The sequence below is a fragment of the Elaeis guineensis genome, chromosome 8 (assembly GCF_000442705.2).
Source record: "Elaeis guineensis isolate ETL-2024a chromosome 8, EG11, whole genome shotgun sequence".
In the NCBI taxonomy this organism is placed as follows: Eukaryota; Viridiplantae; Streptophyta; class Magnoliopsida; order Arecales; family Arecaceae; genus Elaeis; species Elaeis guineensis.
This window is the reverse complement of record NC_026000.2, coordinates 128,881,561-128,903,863: the sequence shown is the minus strand read 5'-3', so window position 1 is coordinate 128,903,863 and position 22,303 is coordinate 128,881,561. Positions and strand designations below refer to the sequence as shown.

General features: G+C 35.2%; 1 protein-coding gene, 1 non-coding gene and 1 pseudogene across 2 annotated transcripts; 2 read left to right on the top strand and 1 right to left on the bottom strand.

The window, feature by feature from the left end:
* Nucleotides 1-694: 694 nt before the first annotated feature.
* LOC105032392 (uncharacterized) lies at nucleotides 695-4,982 on the top strand. The gene is made up of 3 exons (XM_010906835.4): nucleotides 695-1,111; nucleotides 4,382-4,497; nucleotides 4,615-4,982. The coding sequence occupies exons 1-3, from the start codon at nucleotides 711-713 to the stop codon at nucleotides 4,644-4,646; spliced, it is 549 nt and encodes a 182-aa protein (XP_010905137.2). The 5' UTR covers nucleotides 695-710; the 3' UTR covers nucleotides 4,647-4,982.
* Nucleotides 4,983-8,432: 3,450 nt separating this feature from the next.
* Nucleotides 8,433-8,505, top strand: TRNAK-UUU (transfer RNA lysine (anticodon UUU)). The gene has a single exon. It is a non-coding gene; the product is annotated as a tRNA-Lys (tRNA).
* Nucleotides 8,506-11,999: 3,494 nt separating this feature from the next.
* LOC105032390 (protein RETARDED ROOT GROWTH, mitochondrial-like) lies at nucleotides 12,000-22,054 on the bottom strand (annotated as a pseudogene).
* Nucleotides 22,055-22,303: the final 249 nt, after the last annotated feature.

The following is a 22,303-nucleotide window of genomic DNA, read 5'->3' as shown; positions in this document are numbered from 1 at the left end:
GATCTTGAGGAGGGTGCGGGAGAGGAGGGTAGGCTCAGCATTGGCTAGTTGGGAGTACAGAAACTTGATCAGGTCATCCAGGAAGCGTAGGAACAGCGAGTCCATTAGGGATGGGGCAGTCGAGCGGATCTCGCAATGGATCATAGTGAAGGCACAAGAGAGGAGAGTGGGCTCAGCGTTGGTGGGCTAGGAGCATAAGGACTTGATCAGGTCGTCCAAAAAGTGTTGAAACAGTCAGTCCACCAAGGATGGGGCAATTGAGGATAAGGACAATGAGGAGAAGCCCCCTGCCATAGGTGCGGAGCAGGAGGAGAAGAGTAAAGATTGAACACATCTGAAAGGTATTTATTCTCAAGCATCCCTTGTCCTACTACTTACTACTGACGTTGACAATAAGATTATCTGGGCCATTGTTCAGTCTAGGGTGCAATTGTACAACTTAGAGTGCAATTGAATCAAGTTAAGATGAGGAGTTAAAAATTTAAGCTTTACTCGATTTAAAATGCTCAGAATCACATTCCGTGCATGGCACGGGATTATAAGCTAGTGTGTGTATATATATATAAATTATAATTTTTTTTTCAAAATTATTTTTAAATTTTTATCATTTTTTGAAAATTACGGTCGAAAAATAATATTTTTAACGATGGGTCATAGGATGATGGTATAGCATAGCACCAGCCCGCAGGACTATAGCCGGACAAAACCCCATGACGCTTTGCAAGATGCAACCAGAAATTGAAGGAATGAAGCCTCAATTCCACCCCCACCCTCACCATCCCTTCTCTCTTCCCTTACGACCACCACCACCGCACCACCACCACCACCACCACCATCCCCCGCTTCTCCACTTCCATCTCCCTCTGTTCCTTCATCGCCCTTGTAGCTGCCCGCCTCTCCTCCTCATCCCTCACCATCACCACCACCCCAGCTGCCCTCTCCCCTTCCAGCGCAGGTCTTCCAACGTCTCTTGCCCCAACTTCTCTCCAATTCCACCAGCCGTGCCTTCGTCGCAGCCCATCCAGAACCCATGTCTAGTTCCTTCGAGAGCTGCCGCAGTCGAGGGCTTGGAAGTCTCTGAGGCCCAAACAATGGATAGTTCAGCACTCGAGTATGTGTTCGAATTAGATAGATTTTTCTCCATTCTTCAATCTTTCTGTTTATATTACAGTGCTTCTGTTTTGGTGGCGGATGTTGATGAATTGGATTGTCCTTATTGTGGGTATTGGTGTTTCATTGTGATAAGCATTTAGTTGCGGAACTTGGTTCTTTTGATTCCATCTCTGCGAGAATGGGAAAAAAGTTGGGTCCTTTCTCTGTTTTCTTTTTGTGTTTTTTTAGTACCCCTTTTCCTGTTTTGCAAGATCATGGGATTTAATTTATCATGTAACATCTTAAAATTGTCTTATGAGAGATAATATACTTTTACATGTTGAAGATTTTGTTTGGATAGTCCTGTTTATAGGAATGACTAGGTAATATACAAAAGCACATATCTATGAGAGATAGTTGTACCGGGTGCAAACACGAACTTTAGGTATTCTGTCAAATTGAGCTTCAGATCAGGAAGGTCATCCATTGAGTCAATCTATTCCTTGGATCTAAAGAGAAGAATTATGAAATGAAAACACAAGCTATGCATATCCTTTTCTTTATTGATCTGGTTTGTGTGATAGATTATTGGCAATTTTAATGTCATATATGATGGTCAACTCAGAATTTTGAACTGCCTATATTTTTTCATATTTTCGAGGCACCAAAGTGGAGACTATTGTTGGTGATGTAGTACTATGATGTGTGAATGTTAACAAGATATCATGAAACAAAATGGCTAATAGAACAGAAAAGGCTTAGAACAATTGGATGAAATAGCATATTTGCTTGCAACCTTAGTGGAATCTGAAGCAGGCTGGGATGCAGCTACATCGAAGTTGCAAAAAAACTTTCATGAACCATTTATTTTTCACTACTTATTTTCATCTCACAGAATGAGTAAGTGGTGAAGCATAAGATCCTAAAAAGGATTAGAGTGGACAAGATACAAGTTTGCCTCTTGAGTTTTGCTGCACTGTGGAGACTATATTTTTGTTGCAGGGTTAAGTATAATATGTTGGACTTGACAGATCTATGTTAGTGCATAATATAGCTTAGGTTGTCAACATGTGTGTTGGAAAGCGATAATTTCTCTAACTCCTTGTGTGTCTTTGCTCATTATTGCTATGGAACAAAATCTCAGTTATTCAGTGGACTAAACTGCTCCTTAGCTGGGACAAAGATGTCGATGTGGATTTGTAGTAAAACCAAGACAAGTAGGATTTTAAACAAATGAAAGAAAGTTAATCTAACATCGAAGAAGGATACAACAGGGGAATCTGTATATAATCCTAGATCAAAAACTAGCCTAGCTCTCAGACTTGCCCTTAGTAGTAGTCATCTACCAAATCAAAGTACTTACAAATGGTCCACTAGGCCATCTATTATTTGCATCAACATTTTTTTCTGAAACATTACAGCACATGCAGAAGCCTATAAGACCAAGGTCCCGTATTATACTTTTGATTTGCAGCAGGAATTCTGTTATGAGCAAGTTTAAGATTAAGACTTCTAGTAATGTGTTTACATATGGACCTCTTCTCGATAGAGTTGGTCTTCATGACCATGACCTTACTGGGCTGGAAAATAGTCTCATTGAGACTTGCCTGTAGAAATGAGATGCAGAAAAGGAGTCAATATAGGTCAACTAAAGGTGAAGCTTCCATTTGTTAGACTGATTACCTTTCTTCATTGCATGGGCCCCTAGAGAACCATTCTAGGAGGAAGTTATAATGATCAGTATTCAATCTCCTGTCATCCACAGGAACATCTAAAAAGTTCCAAGCTACAGATGAGCTGAGCTAAAGTAGCCAGTTGGAACGTTGAGGGGATTTAAATGCTTTTTGGTCATAGTTTATGTTTATAGAAAATGGCATTAAAAGATGTTTCTTAATCATGGGTCACATGCACATATTAAGATAATCGATGGCATAAAAAGGAACATTTGCAAAAGTGATTAGCAACTCCATAGGAATTATGCATTGCTATAATGGTATACCTATGCTAAGCATCACCCTTAAAATCTTGTCATGAGTGAACTGACTGTAGGTATCGAGGAGGAACCCAATGCTTAGATTTTGTGGCATTTTACTAATGGAAGAAGTTATAATAATATTGAATGCTAGCTCGAACTTAAGGAGAAAAGCCATAGAGGGCAACTGTTCAAATTCAGTTGAAGCAAAAATGAATTTGTGGATTTCTATTTTATCAGGAGTATAAATGAAACAAGGGCTTTCTTAGAATTGATGGCCAAGTCATCCTCCACGATGGCCAGTTTTTTGGATTTGTCAGTTTGGAGTATATGGAGCTCGATGAAATAGTATAGCATAGATGTTGGGTGGTATGCTCATGAGCATTCAAAATTAAGGTGAGCTTCGAGGTTGTGCTTGCTACATACTGCATACTATGATACTTGAACATTCAAATCCTTCTACTATATAATGCCTGATGGGACCATGTTTGAGGTGCATCTGACGTTCCACATTTCCCAACTCCATGCTTCGTCGTTCATATACTATCCATATTTCCCATCACACATTGGTCAGAGCATGAGCTTGTTAACCATGAGGTGGAAAGTTTGAATCCTTGCTCAAGCATCCTTTTTTTCCAGATGAATTTTACTATTTAAAATAAATTTAAAATCACACGTGCATTGTGTGTGCCATACTCTAGTTTGTAAGAGAGAAAACAGTTCCAGTACTGTTTCATTGGTAGGGTGAAAAATAAGGTCAGATGGCTTCAAGCGCATAACCAGGTGTCATAGATATGAGAATGCTAAGGTGAAGTGTGCTTGAAGTAGCCTATATAAAGATTCATCAAGACTACAATGGAGGAAGCTTAACAATTTAACTTTTTAGAGTTAGAATATGACGAAAAATTGATTGTGGTAATACTATAAATATGAGGATGTACTGAGCAACTTTGGTTGCTGAATTGTGTCAACTGTCAGAGATCCTGGCTACCATTTGGGGGAAGGGTTTGATAAGGTTTACGTCAATGAGTAATATGGATTTATGGGAACAATTAGTAAAGAAGGCATCAAAGCTGATGTCAAATAGATAGGAGAAAATTGTTTGTTATGGTTATACATCTTTAATACTATGTTAACTCCTACATCATTATTAAATTCACTGGGCTTCTCATTCTATTGTATCAAGGGTTCATTGTAACGCCTTTCACATGGATTTCCTATTCCTCTCCAAGATAGTTCCTGTCTTATTAACTTTTTTATCTGTTCACAATTGCATTGGTTTTATGATATAGGGGTATTTTCATTATCTGTGAGCAGGTTGCAACAACAGGAATGGAGAGAGGACCAGGACTTGGAAGATGAAGAAGACGTGTTTGTTTTGACAGATGAATGGATGGAGTTTTTTGCAAAATCTGAGGCTAAAAGGAGATTGGGTAAATCTATTTAAGCTATATTATACTTGTTTCATACTGTGTTGTTTGTTATCTATTTACATTTTGCAGAAGCACCAGTTTTTATCTGAAACTAATCTTTGACGCCTACATTTACAGCTAAGCAGCGCAAAAAGAAGGGAGGCAAGTGAACTGCTAGCTATATATGATTGGGCCTTCCGAAAACGTTTTACTTCAAACAGTGTCTACTCAGAAACTTTGTCCTAACAGGAAGTTGGAGCATTCTAAATTTTTGCATCTGCCTCTGGACCCTTATATGCAGAGTTTGAAGTTGACAGGCATTCAGTGCTGATGCTATGAGGGTATTTACAGCTGTAGTATTTCTTAATCCCACATTTTGAGAACCACAGATATTTGGCACATTAAGCTTGTCTTTAACAGGTTTTCTACGGTGCAAGTCATATCGTATAAATTCCCCATATTTTCAGACATGAATGAAGTGATGCTTAGATGGTGTTTTATTTGAATGATAACTCCTTGATTCAAATTGCTTAGCTCATTCGTGATTCTCATATTTTAATTGATATTATTAATTGCTGTTGAATAGGGTTTTCTTTAGGTTATCAGGCATAGAGGCTGCATGTGGAGATTTCTCAAACTATGATTTGTTGATATGGTAGAAGTTGATGACTTGATGCACCTTTTAGAGACTAATTTATAAATGAAATATTGTTATTCCGGGGTGTGTCGGGGTTTACGTTTTTCTTAGCCCCATATGTTGGAAAAGGTCATGTTAGCTTTTATATCTATTGTTGACTATTGGTAAAAGATTTTTGTGATGTGACAGGGGCATAGGTACAAAATGTCTTGATTATCATCTTAAAATGTTATGCATTTTTCAGCTAGAAGTAGAACACAAAATTGTCTCATCTGTATCTCAAGGAGAATTTTGTTGCTTTATCAAGGCTTCATAATAATTGAAAAAAAAAAAAAAAGATGGTAGACTCAACTCAGAAAAACTTTTGGTTGTTGCCGCTTCAGGTTCTGTTCCTGACCTATATAATGGCACTGATATGTCCAACCGTGTTCATTCGAAAAAAGAAAAAAACAAAAGCACCTTGTTTGAATGTTTTGTTGCTATGACATCAATATAGTTATAGTACTGATATAGTGTTTAGTCCATAGTCAAGGGCATATTTGGTTTTCATTCATGTTATGTAGTGGAACGCCATTTCATAACAAGCAAGAACAAGGTTTGGGGAATCTAGTGATATCATTCTACCACTTTGTGGTTTCATATGTATAATAAGTGGAATTTTATAACTTTTTAGGTACTTGACTCATTCTTGCATTTGCTTGTATCTTTAATTTTACCAATTGTCATCTTCACATAATGTCAAATAGTTACAATATTCTTTAGATTACCACTATATTCTTCCATTGTTTATGAATATATTCCCACAGAACGATTCAGTGACTGACAAGTCACACTGTTATAATCAAGTTGATCACAAATTGTTCAAGAAATCATGGATTTCTGAATCATTTAATACATATTCAAGAAAGTTGGTGAACTAGTGTGGCGCTAATGCCATTAGTCACTGTTACTGCTGCTATCAGGATTCCCATGTTTCCATTTTGTGCTTGTGCCTCTTACTCCACAAGCTTTTTTTTTTTTTTTCCTTCAGATTCTTTACTTTCTAATTTTCTAAAATTTCTTTAAATCTTTTAGCTATCTGAACTTCTTTGCTGCATTTTGAAATTCTTTTCCGCCAAATTATTCTCTTTTTTTTTTTTTTTTTAATGGGAAGGATGAGTATGAACATAGCCAATGAAACCAGAAAACAAAATATCACGAAAATTAATTAGAATTTGAGCAAAGTCCTCCCAAAAGATGTTTCTTGCTGGGCTATATAAGATGCCATCCAATCCACAGCTACATTATGCATGCCTCGAAAAGAAAAACAGCTGTGCCAAATTATTCTTTATCATTTTGTAATTCATGATCATGCTTTTAGATAATAGTTATCACAAATCGTGTTGAAAAGTTGGCTTTCTTTGGTGGCTCAGTTTGATGAGGATTTTGTGTTATTTTCTTGGTATTTGAAATAAAATGAAACCTCAAGTACATCTCTTTCTCTCTCTATCGTATCCGTTATACCATCTATCTTGTAGTATCCGATATGATGTATTATATCATATTGATATGTTATTTCCTATTATACCAATATTTGATATGTTGTTTTGTACCAAATCGAAATATATATCAGTATTATCATACAATGGTGTCAGTATAAGATCCGGTACCGAGATTGTAAAGCTTGTACCATGTATTAGTTCATCGGAATCCAACTCGTAAGATGAATTTGATTTGGTTTTTCATCACCAAACAGATGGAAATGTCTAGGGAAGCATTCTGAAAACTTGAGAGGAACCTGAAAGAAAATTTTGAACCTCTGATAGCTAGTAATGGAGGTTCTCCGTCCCAACAATTACTAAGCATTTACCATTACCCTTCTCCCTGTTTGGTACCATGACTCCTTGCTCTACAACAATTAATCGCAATTGTAACAGATAGTTTAGAGGCCTCAACAAGATTTTAAAATAAAAATCTCAGTATTATAATCACAGAACACTCAGTATTTATGATTAAAAAAGAAGCATGGGCAATATCTAATATTCTAATTAGTAACTCAAAATGGTATCATAAAATTGAATAATATCTGGTTGTATCAATATCATAAATCTTGTGATGCTAGTAGTGATATATATGTCTCAGAGATAATGAATAAATTCTTATGGTGGAATCATAAAATTGAATAACTTCTGGTTGCATAATGTTGTGATGTTGGAAGCTTAAACTGTTATATGCGATATCATATAGGGTCACAATTGGAGTAAGGCATTTCATAAATAAGTCAAATAGGAGAAAGTTCATGTGTTTTACCATCCTAATTTTAATCAAGTTAAATGGTTGAGGACTTTATGATGTGTTCTGAATCTCACAAACCCATTTCCTTCTGCATGAAACTGATTCGATTGCAACATATGGCTACCACCTATATGATTTGAACAATTGATCCTAAGGCTGTCATTAAGACCCTATGCGAACCTGGTCAAGATACAATATGCTGATGGATAAGGTGCTCTAAACCCTCCCAACCGATTCACCAGTTTCCTAGTCAGACCGGTCAGTCTGGTCTGGTTTAATAGCCATGGGCATCACTGTATAATATTGAAAAATTAATGGTAGGATTGTCAGAGGCCCTCCCTAAACCTGATCCAAACCCATATAACAATAGGTTAGTATGGGTACAAGATAGACCAATGTGATTCTCAGGATTATATATAGTGTGTTAAAAATTTGTTCGAATCTAACCTGACCCAAACCACACTTGCTCCATGTCAAGACTTGACCTAATGCAGCTTAATATTGGTTTATACATGATAGTCTATAGAATAGAAAATAGAGGGGAAACTATGATATTGTACGTGATATACCTCACATTTCTTACAAAAAACAAAGTTATATTTTGATGGCATGGAATGAAATTAGCTTTATTATTCTCTCAAGACCCAGAATTGTCTTGATGTATATCTGATCCAACTTAGAGCTGGGTTGAATCTCTACCTAGCCCGATGCTAATTGATCCTATGCTAACTTGACCTGATTTAATTCTTGGATGGGCATTACTTCGACCTCCGACAGATTGGGTCAGAATCAGGCAATGCTCGGATCCAATCCGACTAAATAGCACCTCCAAATGAGATCCCCACCCTCTATATCGCTGTTGTTCCCTGATTTATGCAAGGAATGGTGCGGTGAAGACATCTCACCTAATCATATCCTATAACAAGTTGCAGTGAGCAACCCAGACCATTTTATTGTAGCATATCCTTGCTAGCCAGCAAAAACAAATTGAATTCGTGCAGAGGCTTTTATGATGAGGTTAGGTGTAGTAAGGAGTGACTGCTCAGCCGTCTTAGCTCAGCCGGTAGAGCGCATGGCTTTTAACCATGTGGTCGTGGGTTCGATTCCCACAGACGGCGTCGTTCGATTAACATATTCCTGATGATTGATCCCCAAGCGCTCATCATCGAGTGCGGGATATCCTCTATTTTTTTCTTATCACTATCCATCGTCGCCGGTCACCACTTGGCACCACCAATGCTCTGTTGCCGTCCAGGGCTTTTTGGAGGTTCTTACTTTTTAATGTTTTGGGCGAAATTTCTCATTCAGTTCTCCTCTCACGTGTTACCTTGCTTTGTCTAATCTTTAGTTCTCTATCACGATTCGTTGGTGGGTTGTGGGGGAGGTCACCGAGCATGAAATGTGATGGCTATATTTCTAAGAAAGCATTCAAATCGTTTTGGGAAGTGGGAACACTTCCATATTTCCACGGAAGCATTCCAACGAGTCCCAATGACCGAGTCCATCACCCCGCACGCTAAAAAGTCTTACGCGTTCACTCTTTGGAACAAAAAATCATGGAGGGCAGAGACTAGATAAAAATTATGAAGAGGACTTCCGATTTTATCTTATGTTTTATAATATTAATTTTAAAATAAAAATTAAGAAATCAAAAAAAAATTATTAATAAAATCATTAGTCTTATAATTAAAAAATAAAAAATATAATATTTTTTTATTTTTAAATATATTTTTTTATAAACATATATTATATAACTAAATGGTATACATAAAATAAATTAATCACAATCAAGTCAATACATATCTCCAGAAAAATTAATATATAATTTTCGAAACATAAAGCTTATCAATATACAATATACTATAAGATAATACATTATTTTTAGAACATTATGCTCATCAATATACACTACATGATATGATGATACACACTCATATAGTCATTTAGCAAACCAATATACATCTTAAAATAAATTAATATATAAATTTTAAAATATTATATTTATTAGTACACACTCTATAGTATAGTGATATATACTAATCGATATTCTGATACTACTGCAAGCTTTTGATACATACTTAAAAATTATGTATCGAATCATTTAAAGATGCATATTAGATTACTATTGAGTATGTGCATAAAAAACTTATAGTATGTATCAAAAAGTCAATGAGTACCATACAATATGTATCAGTGAAGATAAATGCTCTAGAAACTATATATCAATTTGTTTGAATATATATATTGGGTAGCTCGAAAACTAATTTATTAAATATACATCATTTAATCATATATATATATCGATAAACTCCATATTTTGAAAACTATTTATTGATTTATTTGAAGGTACATATTGATTCATTTAATAATTAATTTATTTAATGTGTATTTTATGTAAGGATAAGCAAAAACCAAATTTGAACCAATCAAACGAGTGAAACCAAACCAAACCGCAGGTTTGGTTTGGTTTAAAATTTTAATCGGTTTGACTTGGTTGATTTTTGACATATAAAAAATAAATTTAGATTGATTTAAATTTATCAGTAAATAAAATCGTTCTCAAATCGAACTAAACCAGTTTTAATAAAATAATATTATTTTAATTAAAATATTATTTATATTGGAGTATTAATGTATTAAAAAATAATTTTGAATTTATGATGTTGTTTATCAATTTGATTTTGTGTTGATTAGCCTTAAACTTTAAGTAACTTACTTACTGGATTGTTTATTTTTTTGATAATGTGTTGGAGATCTTTATCTTAATTCTTTATGATAGTGTTTGTTTAAAAATTTTATTTTATTGAGTGATAATATCTTATATCAATTTAAATTATTTTACTTGATAATTTTTTTTGATAGTATTTTTATGTAAAAAATAAATTTTTATAAATCACAAAATAATAATAATAATAATAATAATAATAATAATAATAATAATAATAATAATAATAATAATAATAATAACATAAACTGATAAATCAAACCAAATCAGACCAGACCATTTAAATCATGTTGGTTTGGTTTGATTTCAATCTTCTATTGATCCGATTTAGTATCTAAAAATGTCAAACCGTTTAGGACTAATTTGGCTTAGGTTTGAGCATGAAACCGATCCAAGTCAGACCATACTCACCTCTAATTCTATAACCATATAGTATGTACCAATAAAAAATATATGTTGACAATAAAAATGAAAGAGAATATATATATATTTTTATTTAATCACAGAACTAATGACTCTATTAGTAAAAAAAATTTTTGACTTTCAATTTTTTTTTTTTTTGATATAAATGGATGATGACACAACTCTAATATCAGTATAATTTATAAAGTTAAAATTTTGATATAAAAGGATGATGATGCAACTCTAATATGAGTATAATTTATAAAGTCAAAAAATAAAAAACCCTGCAAAGCCATCCAGACTTTTGAATTTATTTTTTAAGATCCAACATTAGTATCAAAAGAAAGATGTCAAACTATGAAATCCATCTTATAATTTTTTTCTCCGCGGCCCTCCTTGTGATTTTTGTTCCACTCTTTGTGGCACTACATGTCTTGCATCAATATAATAATACAATATATGCTAGTATTCAAATTGGCATGAATGAATGACTTGAATGCTTCCTGAGCATTATATGGTAGTAATCCAAAGGAGGCAGGATTCTCTTGCCACGTCAAACGAAGCTAAGGACGATTCAGCAGAACCCCATTTACTTACCATGCATCCACCCTTACAACAAATCAACCTAGGGATGTAAATGAGCCATGTTGTTATCATACATACATACATACATACGCCCTTGTAAATGAGCCAAATAACTTACCCTGCCTGCACCGTTAGAACAAATCAACCAAGGGATGTACATGCATGCATACATATAATTTATACTATTAATTTAATATTTTAAATATGATATGATATTATATTATATTTTAATTAATTTTTTAATTATAATCAAGGCTCAAATTTAAGTTTAACCCAAGCTCCAATTGAATACATCACGACTGATATTCGAATTGAATCAATCTTCGGGATCACTAAAAAAAAAAAAAAAAAAAAAACTCAAGCCAGGTCCACATATGGCGGCTTCATCAATCGCGAATCAAATTTCAAATATGGATATTTTGAATCAAATTAATATCAACTTTCTAACTACCTGACCCGACTCACCTCAATTACAAGCTGGAACCTGGCTTTTTTTTTTTTTTTTTTTTGTTTCTGAAAACTCGATTAATTTAGTTTTACAACATCACTCCAATGCAGATGTCTAAGCAAATTGCTATCACGAAATACGCATGGTGACGTTTTTTTTCTCTTTTATAATCAAGATTTTCTTTGAACGATCATGACAAGCTCTTTTTTTCCGTTGCAGTAAAATTCAAAATTTTCAGCTTTCTAATTAGCGCACGGGTTCAAGTCACAGTGACAAAACTGGTAAATATTGCAGATTAAGAGCGCCAAAACGAGCTCACATAGACTGCATTGCCGTACAGAGTGCCAGGAACTACTGCAGCATCCACAGCCACTATTAGCATGCATGGTGCTCCTTTTGGTTCATGACTCAGCCAAAAATAGATGCGGTAATGTAACTACTTTATACGAGGATGAAGAAAACAAGATAAAGTCCCTCTCTAATAAATTTTAAGTCAGGAGATATTAAACCAAGGAACACAAGAAATCTATATTTGACCATTTATTTTATAGTGATCCACGAGCAATGTTATAGATAGAAATGAGGATCTCCACACTAATCAAAACAATAATTAACCATTCTAAAAAATTGGATTTCCTATTCTGAAGAATTTCCTGGAGGAAGCGAATATTGTGCTGCAAATAGAACACCAAGATATCACGAAAACTAGATAAACATGATCAGCAATTTGACACTTTGGAGAAAGAAATCTGCTGAAAAAATTATTTACCTCAACAAACTTCAGTTTGAAATCCAGGCTTCCAAATCTCTGCGTAAGCTCATACTCATCCCGAAGATACTCCCATATTTGGGCATAATTTACATTCTTCCAAGCAATATCAGACCTGGTGCAGGAACACAAAGTTATAAAGCATGAATCGGCTACAATGCTAGCTATGGCCACGTAGTTAAGGCATATGTTTCTTTATAATGAACACAACTTATGCTTTTAAGACAAAGTGCCATCAAACACCTTAAATGGAGAACAAATCCAATTAGATGAACACTAAAGAATTTTAAAACTTTCTTACCCAAAAAAAAAAAAGAATTTTAAAACTTCCTTAAACATGTATACAAATATCTAGACAAGGATGACCGTCCTTAATCAGCCTACCCAGATGAAAAATGCGTTAAGTTTTGTTTAAGAACAAAAATAAATGGAACAAATAATCCGTACTCTGGAAATGTATTTCTGGGACCAAGCTGGCATCTATCATCAAGTTGGCTATAAAAAAGTAATAGAATAATAGTTTACCTTTACCATTCTTTGGAATCTTTGATCCCACCATAAATCCTGAAGAAGAATATCTATAGTAGAATGTACTTAACTACAACCACAATCTGGTGTAGATCATGCCACTTCCAACATGGAACCAACAGGAACAGTTGAGGATTGAACTATTAGATTATGGCCTTGTTCCTACTCCTTGCAATTTCTAATGAAGCTTAAATACAATGTTGATGCATAAAATTTTTAATCAAATGTGAGATTTCTTTGCACTAGACAATATGGACAGAAATATGAGGATAGTAGCGGTGAAAGTAGATCGGATAATATCAGTCCAGATCCATTTTCATATCTGCATCTACATGGACATGGATACAAATTGGAGCATCCAACTAATATACATATCCATTTCAATATCTATCAAAGAAAAACAAATATGTATACATGAACAATTATCAAATCTGTATCTGAATATCCAGTTCTGTTTGTAGTCCTATTTAATCTTACATAGCACTGATGGATTTTAAAGGAAAACTGACAATATTAACATGGCATTGACTTAATTTACCTTCCATTTAGTGATATCTTGGATTTGGTGGTCATAAAGTTTAATTATCTGATTTTGTGTCCATATCTATTTAAGAGAAATATGGATATGAATTTTTCTATCCAACTAATATCTGTATCAGATCTGTATTCATCAAACAAAAAATGGATATGGATATACTAAATCTGATCTGCATCCGATTCATTTTCAACCCTAGAGGATAGACTGAAGAACAAGTGCATTAGAAGAAGGGAAGATGTTTCAAACAAAAATATAAATATATATACATATATGGGGAAAGTAAAAACTAATTGACTGAACAAGCATATGCAGCTTATATTTGACAAGGCCCTGCGAACGATAGGTGCTTGAATCCATATTTGAAGGGCTGGAGAAAGGGGGGAAAGACTGAGCTAACATGGATAAAAGCAGTACGAAGGACTCACAAAAAGCTTGTAATAATATTATAATAACTTCAGTGGCCTTTCAAAGAAATGGCAGATAAATAAGGATTTATAAACCCAAGCATATATAATCTGTAGAATGCTTGATGGATATAGCATGGTTGCAGGCATATCTGAAAAGCATGTGAACATGCATAAGTATAAAAGAATGGTAGGTGTGTAATGGTCATGCATTTAAACATTATAAATTGTTTCTTTAGTTTTATTTGCTTTTTTCCTTTAATATTAGTTCACAGACTGGTTGCTTCATTTAAAGAGACAGACTACAAGACTCAAGAAGTGAGACATGATCAGCAGTAAAAGAGAAATGAACTTGAGCAGACGGTAATCCAGATTATAGACATTTATCAAATTTGCTTTATAACAGGTCGCATAGTCAACAGTAATAGTATCGTACATGTCACATACAGGTGGTGGATTTAGGTACTGGAGGTGATTTAAACATAGAATTATAAATATTAAAAATCAGCTGGCAGAGACCACATTACATAAATCTCTTCATATTGTAACAAGGAAATCCGTAGCAGTCAGACAAAAGACATGAGAACAGCAGTAGTTAGAGACACCTAGTGGATGATAATTGAATTCATATCCGTACATGCCTAAACTAAATCTTCCAACAGAATTTCAACTTTTATTAACACCATCAGAGTACTAATACATGTAATATTTGTAAACCAAAGGTGTAGGATCAAAAACATCCAGCAAATTAAGACACCATCATTACTTTAATAAAAGGTTGTTGGATAACCTTGTCAACATTATTCTCATTCATAATTATGTGATAACAAAAGGTTAGTACATTCTGTTTTAGGTGACAATACAGAACACTAAGGTTACCTGGTTGTATGAAATAGATATAAAGCTCAACCATAAGCAATTGTATATGGTAAATCAAGCAAAAGAATTGCAAGGTCATCTTTAGGAAGTTAGAAAAGAATATGACTGTTGTCATGAGTATGACCCTTGACCATATTTAGCCCTAGGAAGAAAGAACCACATGCTGCACCCATGCCAATAACAGCTTGGCACAGAACATATCCTTCTATGCTGGGCATAGGCCCAACCATGTTCTAGGGCTTGAGGCAAATATTTATGGGTTCATGGTGGCACAAACTAATATAGGTATGGAGAGATGAAAGATATGTAGGTAATCCTATATGCCATGCATATCTTGCTGCCATGGTATGTGCCACACAGCATGACAAGATGCTTTAAACTATCATCAAACCAGGGTTGACCATTTGATCAGGGGGAAAAAATAACAGCATGATGGACCATGTCTGATCATCTGTGTATGATCAAGAACATTTTGGTTGGACCAACTTTCCAGTATTAAACCTCACTTCTCAGAAACTCGCTTCCACAAAATTCAACTCTAGCATCTCTTGGACTTCCAAGCGACCTGAAAGAATATAATAGGTCCACACAAGAATGATGCAATTTCCAAGGTGGCTCAACCATTACTAGTGAAATTGTGGAATAGGATTAGACATAAACAATGCACCAGAAACTCAATCTTTTTTTTTTTTTTTTTTACTTTCAGTATTATTATACGATGAGGAAATGCCATGCAAAATAATTTCAGATCAAGAGGACACAAAGCAAAAAGAATTAAAAGAAAAAGATTTGTACAAAATTTTTCATACAAACCTTTTGCTATAAATTTGTTGGATAGATTGAAAGCCAAACATGCAACAGTTGAAACTTGAAAGGGTCAAACATAGGTTAAGGTTAGACCACTGTCACCTTGGAAATATGCAACAAGATTCAAAGCTTAACTTTTTGCCAAAATCAACACGACTAAATCATAGTATTGGAAAGTCACCTCTCAAAAAGCCCAAGTTTTAGAATAACATCGGCTAAATTAGAGTTTGCCTTCCCAACCAACTGAAAAAGTTTTTTGCTCTTCATGGTAAAGGTACCAGTTTTCTCCATCCCACAGTTGATATCTGTAAATTCTGCTACCATTCTGTCAACCTAAACACAAAAATAGCAGTTACAAGTTTGCGTTTAATGCTTAAATATTTTACAATAGCAGGTATAGTGTCCTCCATACTTGCCAAATATAGTAATCCAGAGCAATACTTTGACCAAGAACACTTCAAATGGTGCGAATACCATCTACACTCAAATTCTTAAGCATTATGTAGTCAAGCCCACCTTGCATCCATGTTTCCAGAGTTGGCTTTTCCACTACTGCATAATCTAAATTTCAAAAATCCAAACCATTAAGTTTCGGGATAAGTATACATCGATGCCACTTTCTATGGAATGTCAAAGGAAAAGATACAAACTAAGGTACATAGATATGTGAAGCATTTACTTTTGATGCAAGGTATTAGATACATCAAATAATTTGAAGTAGTCAACATTCAACACTATAAAGGATTATGCATTGTTGCAATGTAAGCCAGGAAGTATTTGTCTAATATATGTGACTTTTTAGCATCCTTGCATTGAGAATAATGTTATGATTAATAGATTACATGATGATGCACATTATCACTTGCTCAATGAATTAATATCAAGATTTTGTTTTCAAGCAATGGATTAATGTTTCAACAAAATGGAAAAGATGTGATGGATAAGATTAGAAACAAAGTAATCAAAGCTCATTGCAGAAATATACAGACTCAGATGCAAACATTTCTGCACTAAAATCAAGAGGTATAGAAAACCAAAGAAAGAAATGGAAAAAAGTGATCAATCCAAAATATATTAGCTACTAAGCTTTCTTTCATGAATCATTTGTAACCATATGCTTCCTACTTGTACAACATAGCAAGCTCAACACTATCCCTTATAAGCTCTGAAGCAGTATTTGCCCTACCACCTAGTATAGAGCATACCGTGCCGTCTCGACACTGTCATATCCGTCCGTACCACATATCGATATTGTAAAAGGATGGTACCGATATAGGATTCAGTATCGAGATGGCAAACCTTACTCTGAAGGCTGTTGACTTTCTAGACTCTAAATGTTTCTTCCCTTCCATCATAGATAGTTTGATTTTTAATATCTTGTATTTGACTTATGCTCGCAATATGATCACTCAATGCCTCACTGAGATCTATTCATCACAACTATGACAAAGTAAATCTCCAGAGAGCACTTCTTTGTGCACCGCACGCACCATGCGCAGTGATTGGATCGTGCGCGCAGGGGTGGGGGGCCCTCCATGCGTGCCAATCACCGTGCGTGGTGCAACTCATTCTGCACCGCATACGGTGCAATAAGAATTTCGCAATCTCCAAAACATCATATTCACGCTTAGGCTTCAGTGTGCAATAATTTGATTAAAAATGTCTTCAACTAATTTTTAATCTCACAGTCTTGTACGTCGTTCATAGATGATTACAGGATAAGTTGCCCATCAATTTTTAATGAAGCCTCACTTATATGTATTCCTCCTAAATTTTCAGATCTAGTCTGACTACATTTTAATCCTTGTCCTCCAAAGTCTTTCTCTGTATTTGCAAAAGCATTCCCTGATATATCATCATCATTTAATGTAAATCATTGCATTCTTTTAAGATAATCAACCAACTAATTTTTATGATAAATGACAAGGGAACAAGATAACTGCAACTACCACTAGTCTCACCATTAGCTCTTGCACATATAATGGCACATACTTATATACTGGTTGATCATGAAAACCTTCAAAGCATCATTACCTCTTAGATTCTAAAAGATCAGTGTCTCTGATCTATAACCATATTTCATTGATGCATGGAATTTGTGGATGAATAGCACTCCTCCTTATGTCTCTACGCAAATAGCAAATAAAATACAAATAAGAATGACCAGTGCCCTATGCATAGGATACCACCCCAGTGGGATGTACATATAGAATTAGTATCCTGACAAATTTATGTAATTGAAATGCATAAATGGGCTTAAAAAAATCAAGTGAACAACAAGATAGTACCATAGAAAAGTATGTATTGTATTGTAAATGCACCAGCAGGCTGGTATAATAAGCTAGGCAGTTGATCTATGAGCCACCCAATGGGAGGATAAGAAAACTAGATAGCATCAAAGCTATTATGTTGACCAATAGAAGCACTAAAGCAGCCACAAGGTTGAATCCAAATGACGAATGGAGATGTCCAAATGATGAGGTGAACTGGTTATCAGGGATAAGCATTTGCCAGTGAGAGTCACAAGTTTTAGGATGTATTGCATTGATGCATTTGCTAAGAGCCATGAATTATATGTCACATGCATTAGGAAATGACATGAATTAAGATTTACAAGTGGTGGTGAGGGTGACCATGTTATTTTCATTAGAAAGCACCTTTGCCTGTACTGCAAGTCATAAGCAATAATTCGGGCATCTTAGTGAATCTTTTAATAAATAATGTTCAGAATGTAGAATAGGATACTCCACAAAGTAAAAAAGAAAAGAAAAATGTAGGTGGACAGGCCATTTTAGATGGATGATAACATGAGTCTTTAATCAAGCAATTGTATGGGAAATGAGGCACCAATTTTGATTGGGGATTATAAAATTGGTAATCAAGTAAGGATCTTGAAATGGAAATGGAAGACAGGACAGAATGCATAAGATTTGATATATAGAAAGGAAAAGTGGCTGTCTCAAGGTTATGTGGTTCTTAAAGAAATGGAGAAGTTACTTTAGTAAATCAAATATCTAGTAATCTAGATTAAAAGAAAGACCGCAATCTATTTTGCCATGATTTAGCAGTTTGACCTACTTTCTTCCTTCTTAGCCTAAGAAGTGCAAGTCCATACACGTACACTAAGTGGCAAAGGTTAAGAAAGACATCTTACCAGTAACTCACATTTCCTTTGTGGATGACAAGTCAACTTAGGTTCTTTGTAGGGCTAGCCACACAAATCCTCTGGGATCCAGGTTCAAAGATACCAGAACCTATTTAGTTATTTCCTTCCATATGAGCTTTGTTTTCCGTAAGTGTCAATTTTCTTGCTTTTATTTTAAGGATCCATTCTTTTATCTTTTACTTATCAGTAAGACTCTGCAAACTGTGAAGTGATGGGTGGCCAGCTGTTTTCAGGACTACTTCTCCCCATTTATTCATCAAGCATATAAACTGAAGTGCATAATGCAAATACCAAGTCTTCACAGGATGGCCATGTCAATTTTATGGAAAAGAAGAAAAATGTATTAGAAAGTTTAACAAATAATGTCACTAGGAGAATTTAAGGAAGCACCGTGGATGGTGAAACATAGCAGCTGAACAACTAGTGGACCATAAGAGTTAATAGACAAAATCTAAACTGAGAATCAAATAATGGACAAACTAGCAAGACAACGAATTTAAGCATTTTACTAGGGAAAGGATACAAACATTGTATCCATAAGATTGTTTCAGAGACAGAATAACAACAAAAACATATAAAAGCATGTTTTTAAAATCCAGGCTGCCCCCAAATAAAGAAAATTTGAACTTTGAGAACAAATATGATGGCAGATCTTTTTTTTTGAAAAGAAAAGGATCTGGATCTCATGGCACTTGATGTGGCATTTACGAATATGCTCAAAGCTAATAGAGGGCGAAATGAAACAAGGTCGTAGTTAGTAAATTGAAGGTGCAAATAAATGACGTCATTTAAGACTTCTTATTGTAGGTGAGAATAATAGACCTCAAAAACTTTGAAAATTGTAGCAATCAGAAAAGAGGCATACTTCTTTAAGGGAAAAAGACTGTTAAAAGACTGACATCAAGCACTTGCTGAGCCTGGAATAATGAAAAGAGACAAGAAGACTACAGTTAAGGCATGATTCAAAATCTGATAGCACAGAGAATTAAGGACTTCTTATGGTAATTAATGCAAAACCAACAAAATTCGATATCACAGAGATAAACATATCATAGAATGATGTAAATTCTTCAACTGATAACAAATAAATGAAAAGACAAAAAAAATCCAGAAAACATTACTAGTCCCAAAAATGAGAAAACCTTACGTTGATTACAACTAAGGGGTTGTCAAGTCATGAGATGAAATGACGAACGATATCCTGAAAATGGAACTTCGGCCCCAGTTCAGATATTGAATCTAAAAATCCCCTCATCACACTACAGATATTTGACCACCTTCTCCCACAGTAATATCAACTCTTGCAAAATTTTAAAACTAAGAAGAACAAAAAATGGTTTCTATTATTAGAATATGAGGTTATAACTTTCTTGAAGATTGTGCATTAGCAACAATATAGTATTACCTTTTTTGTTTTCTTTAAAATATATCTATAGCAGTTTTATCTATTCAGTTTTATGCTTACCGTGGTTATTTTTAAGGGCCATGATGATCCAAATTGCTATGCACATTCCGCAACCTACATGAACATTTCATCAAAATAATGATATCATTGTTGTATGATTCCTCGAGCTCCTATCATTTACAACGTTATGCTTCAACCAGAGTAATAGGATTTTATGGACCAATAAAAAATTGAACACATCTTGCACTGAACCATTTTTCAAATTGAGTCACATCCAAGCGGAGATGCATACATGCACTGCATTCAAAAAAATTCTTATCAAGAAATCACCTATGCATGGTTCAGTTATATATCCTTTCCAAATTTCTTAGCTTGGGATTCTTCCAGAAAAATGTACAAGCAGTTGAACATTAAAGGATTGATGAGAAGAGTTGGTTTGGTAAAATGGAAGCTAAGAGGTTTAAGCAATTTTGGCATGCTTACCATCCTTTCTCATCTCTGGCAGCAAACCTGATGCATGTTTCTCCACAATCTTCAGATACCCATCAGCCTCATGGTCAGAAACATTAAACAAGACAACCGAACCATACTGAAAAACTACCATATAATGGCAATTACTCTCATTTCCAAAAGCAACTTCCAGACCCTGAAATCAGGAATGCATTAGATAGTGTCACATGGTCTAAATTTGTTTCTAACCAGCATTACTTGCTTGACATACTATAGTGACTCCACAGCCTATTATGCAGCATATTATGATAATACTTCTATTAGTTTCCAAAGAACCTCCAGTATGAAAGCATGTGGCAACATAAAACAGTCTCAGTGATGCAGAAAAATGGTTGCCTTTAACAACAAAAAGAAAATGTGTCTATACAGATAAACATTATCAAGTTTGTAGGGAAAGACCAAAAGCACGTTAATTAAAGCCTAAAACAGAAAATCAACCTGGAAAAATCACTGATATAGATTGAAATAAATTTTCAACAATAAATATCATTGTTTGCCTTTTACAAATACCACAACCCTCTTGAGGTCGAACAAATTAAGGTAGGCTCTGCAATAATTAAGATTCACATTTACTGAAATAGCATTCAAGTTCCATCAGCTTAGTGCAAGCATGAAATATGCAATTGAGCAGGAATTCTAAGCAGGTATATGTACAACTAAGCAAAGTATTATCCAATTCAAGCAGCAGAACTTACAGAATATGAACACACCATATCATCGGAGGTTTTTTTTTTTTTTCACTGCAGATCTGTGCTATATACATCAAATCACAGAAAAATAAATCCATACAAAGAACAAGAAACTATTAAGTACAGAACAAGAAGCAAAGAACCTACTTGAGGATCGCCCTTAACATCGTAGTATCGGAGAACCAAATAGTTCATGGCGCGAGAGCTCAGGGGGATGACATTGAAAGCATTCTGAGACTGCAGACTTCTCAAATCAATACTGCAGTTACAGAAGTAAAGAATCAACTTTAGAGAAAGGAGAAATTAGCGAGAGAGAAAGAGAGAAAGCGGAGCGGCGGAGGACCTGGTGCAGAGGAAGTAGGCCTTGACGGGGATAAAGCGGCTCCGCTTCTCCTGCCGGAGCTCGAGGAGGTGGTCCTGGTAGCCGCCATCGTCGTCATCATCGCAGCAGGACGGCGCCGCTGGTGAGAGCGAGTGATACTCCTGCGGTCGCTGATGGAGGTGGTGGTCCACGCGCCACTCGAGCTCCTGGCCGGAGGAGGCCCTCGGGGCGGGGTGGAAGGAGGCGAGGAGGAGACGTAAGCGGCGGTGCGGCTGCGACTGGTAGATGAGGGAGAGACGGCGACCGGCGGCGGAGAGGGAGAAGAGAGGAGGGGCGGAGGCCAGGGTTTGGAAGGAGCAGTGGGGGAGGGTTTTGGGTAGAGGGTGGGAATAATAAAAGGAGGAAAAGGTGGAGGAGACCATGGACTTGAGATGCTTCTCGAATGATAAAGCAAAAGAGGAGGAGGAGCAGCGGGTTTCCAGAGAGGCATATCGCGTAATAGAAATGGGATGGCGACGAAAGAGGGGGAGGGGAAGTGGAGGGAAGAAAAAGGAAATATGAGTTTTTTTTTTTTTCTTTCTTTTTCTTTTTCCTGATACGTTGGTGTGGGTTTGGTGTCGGAATTTACGGTCCGCAGGATATATAGAATATAAGAAATATAAATATAGATTTCTTTTTTTTAAATAAATTTTTAAAATTACAAAAATAATATATTATGACCATTTAAATTTTAATAATA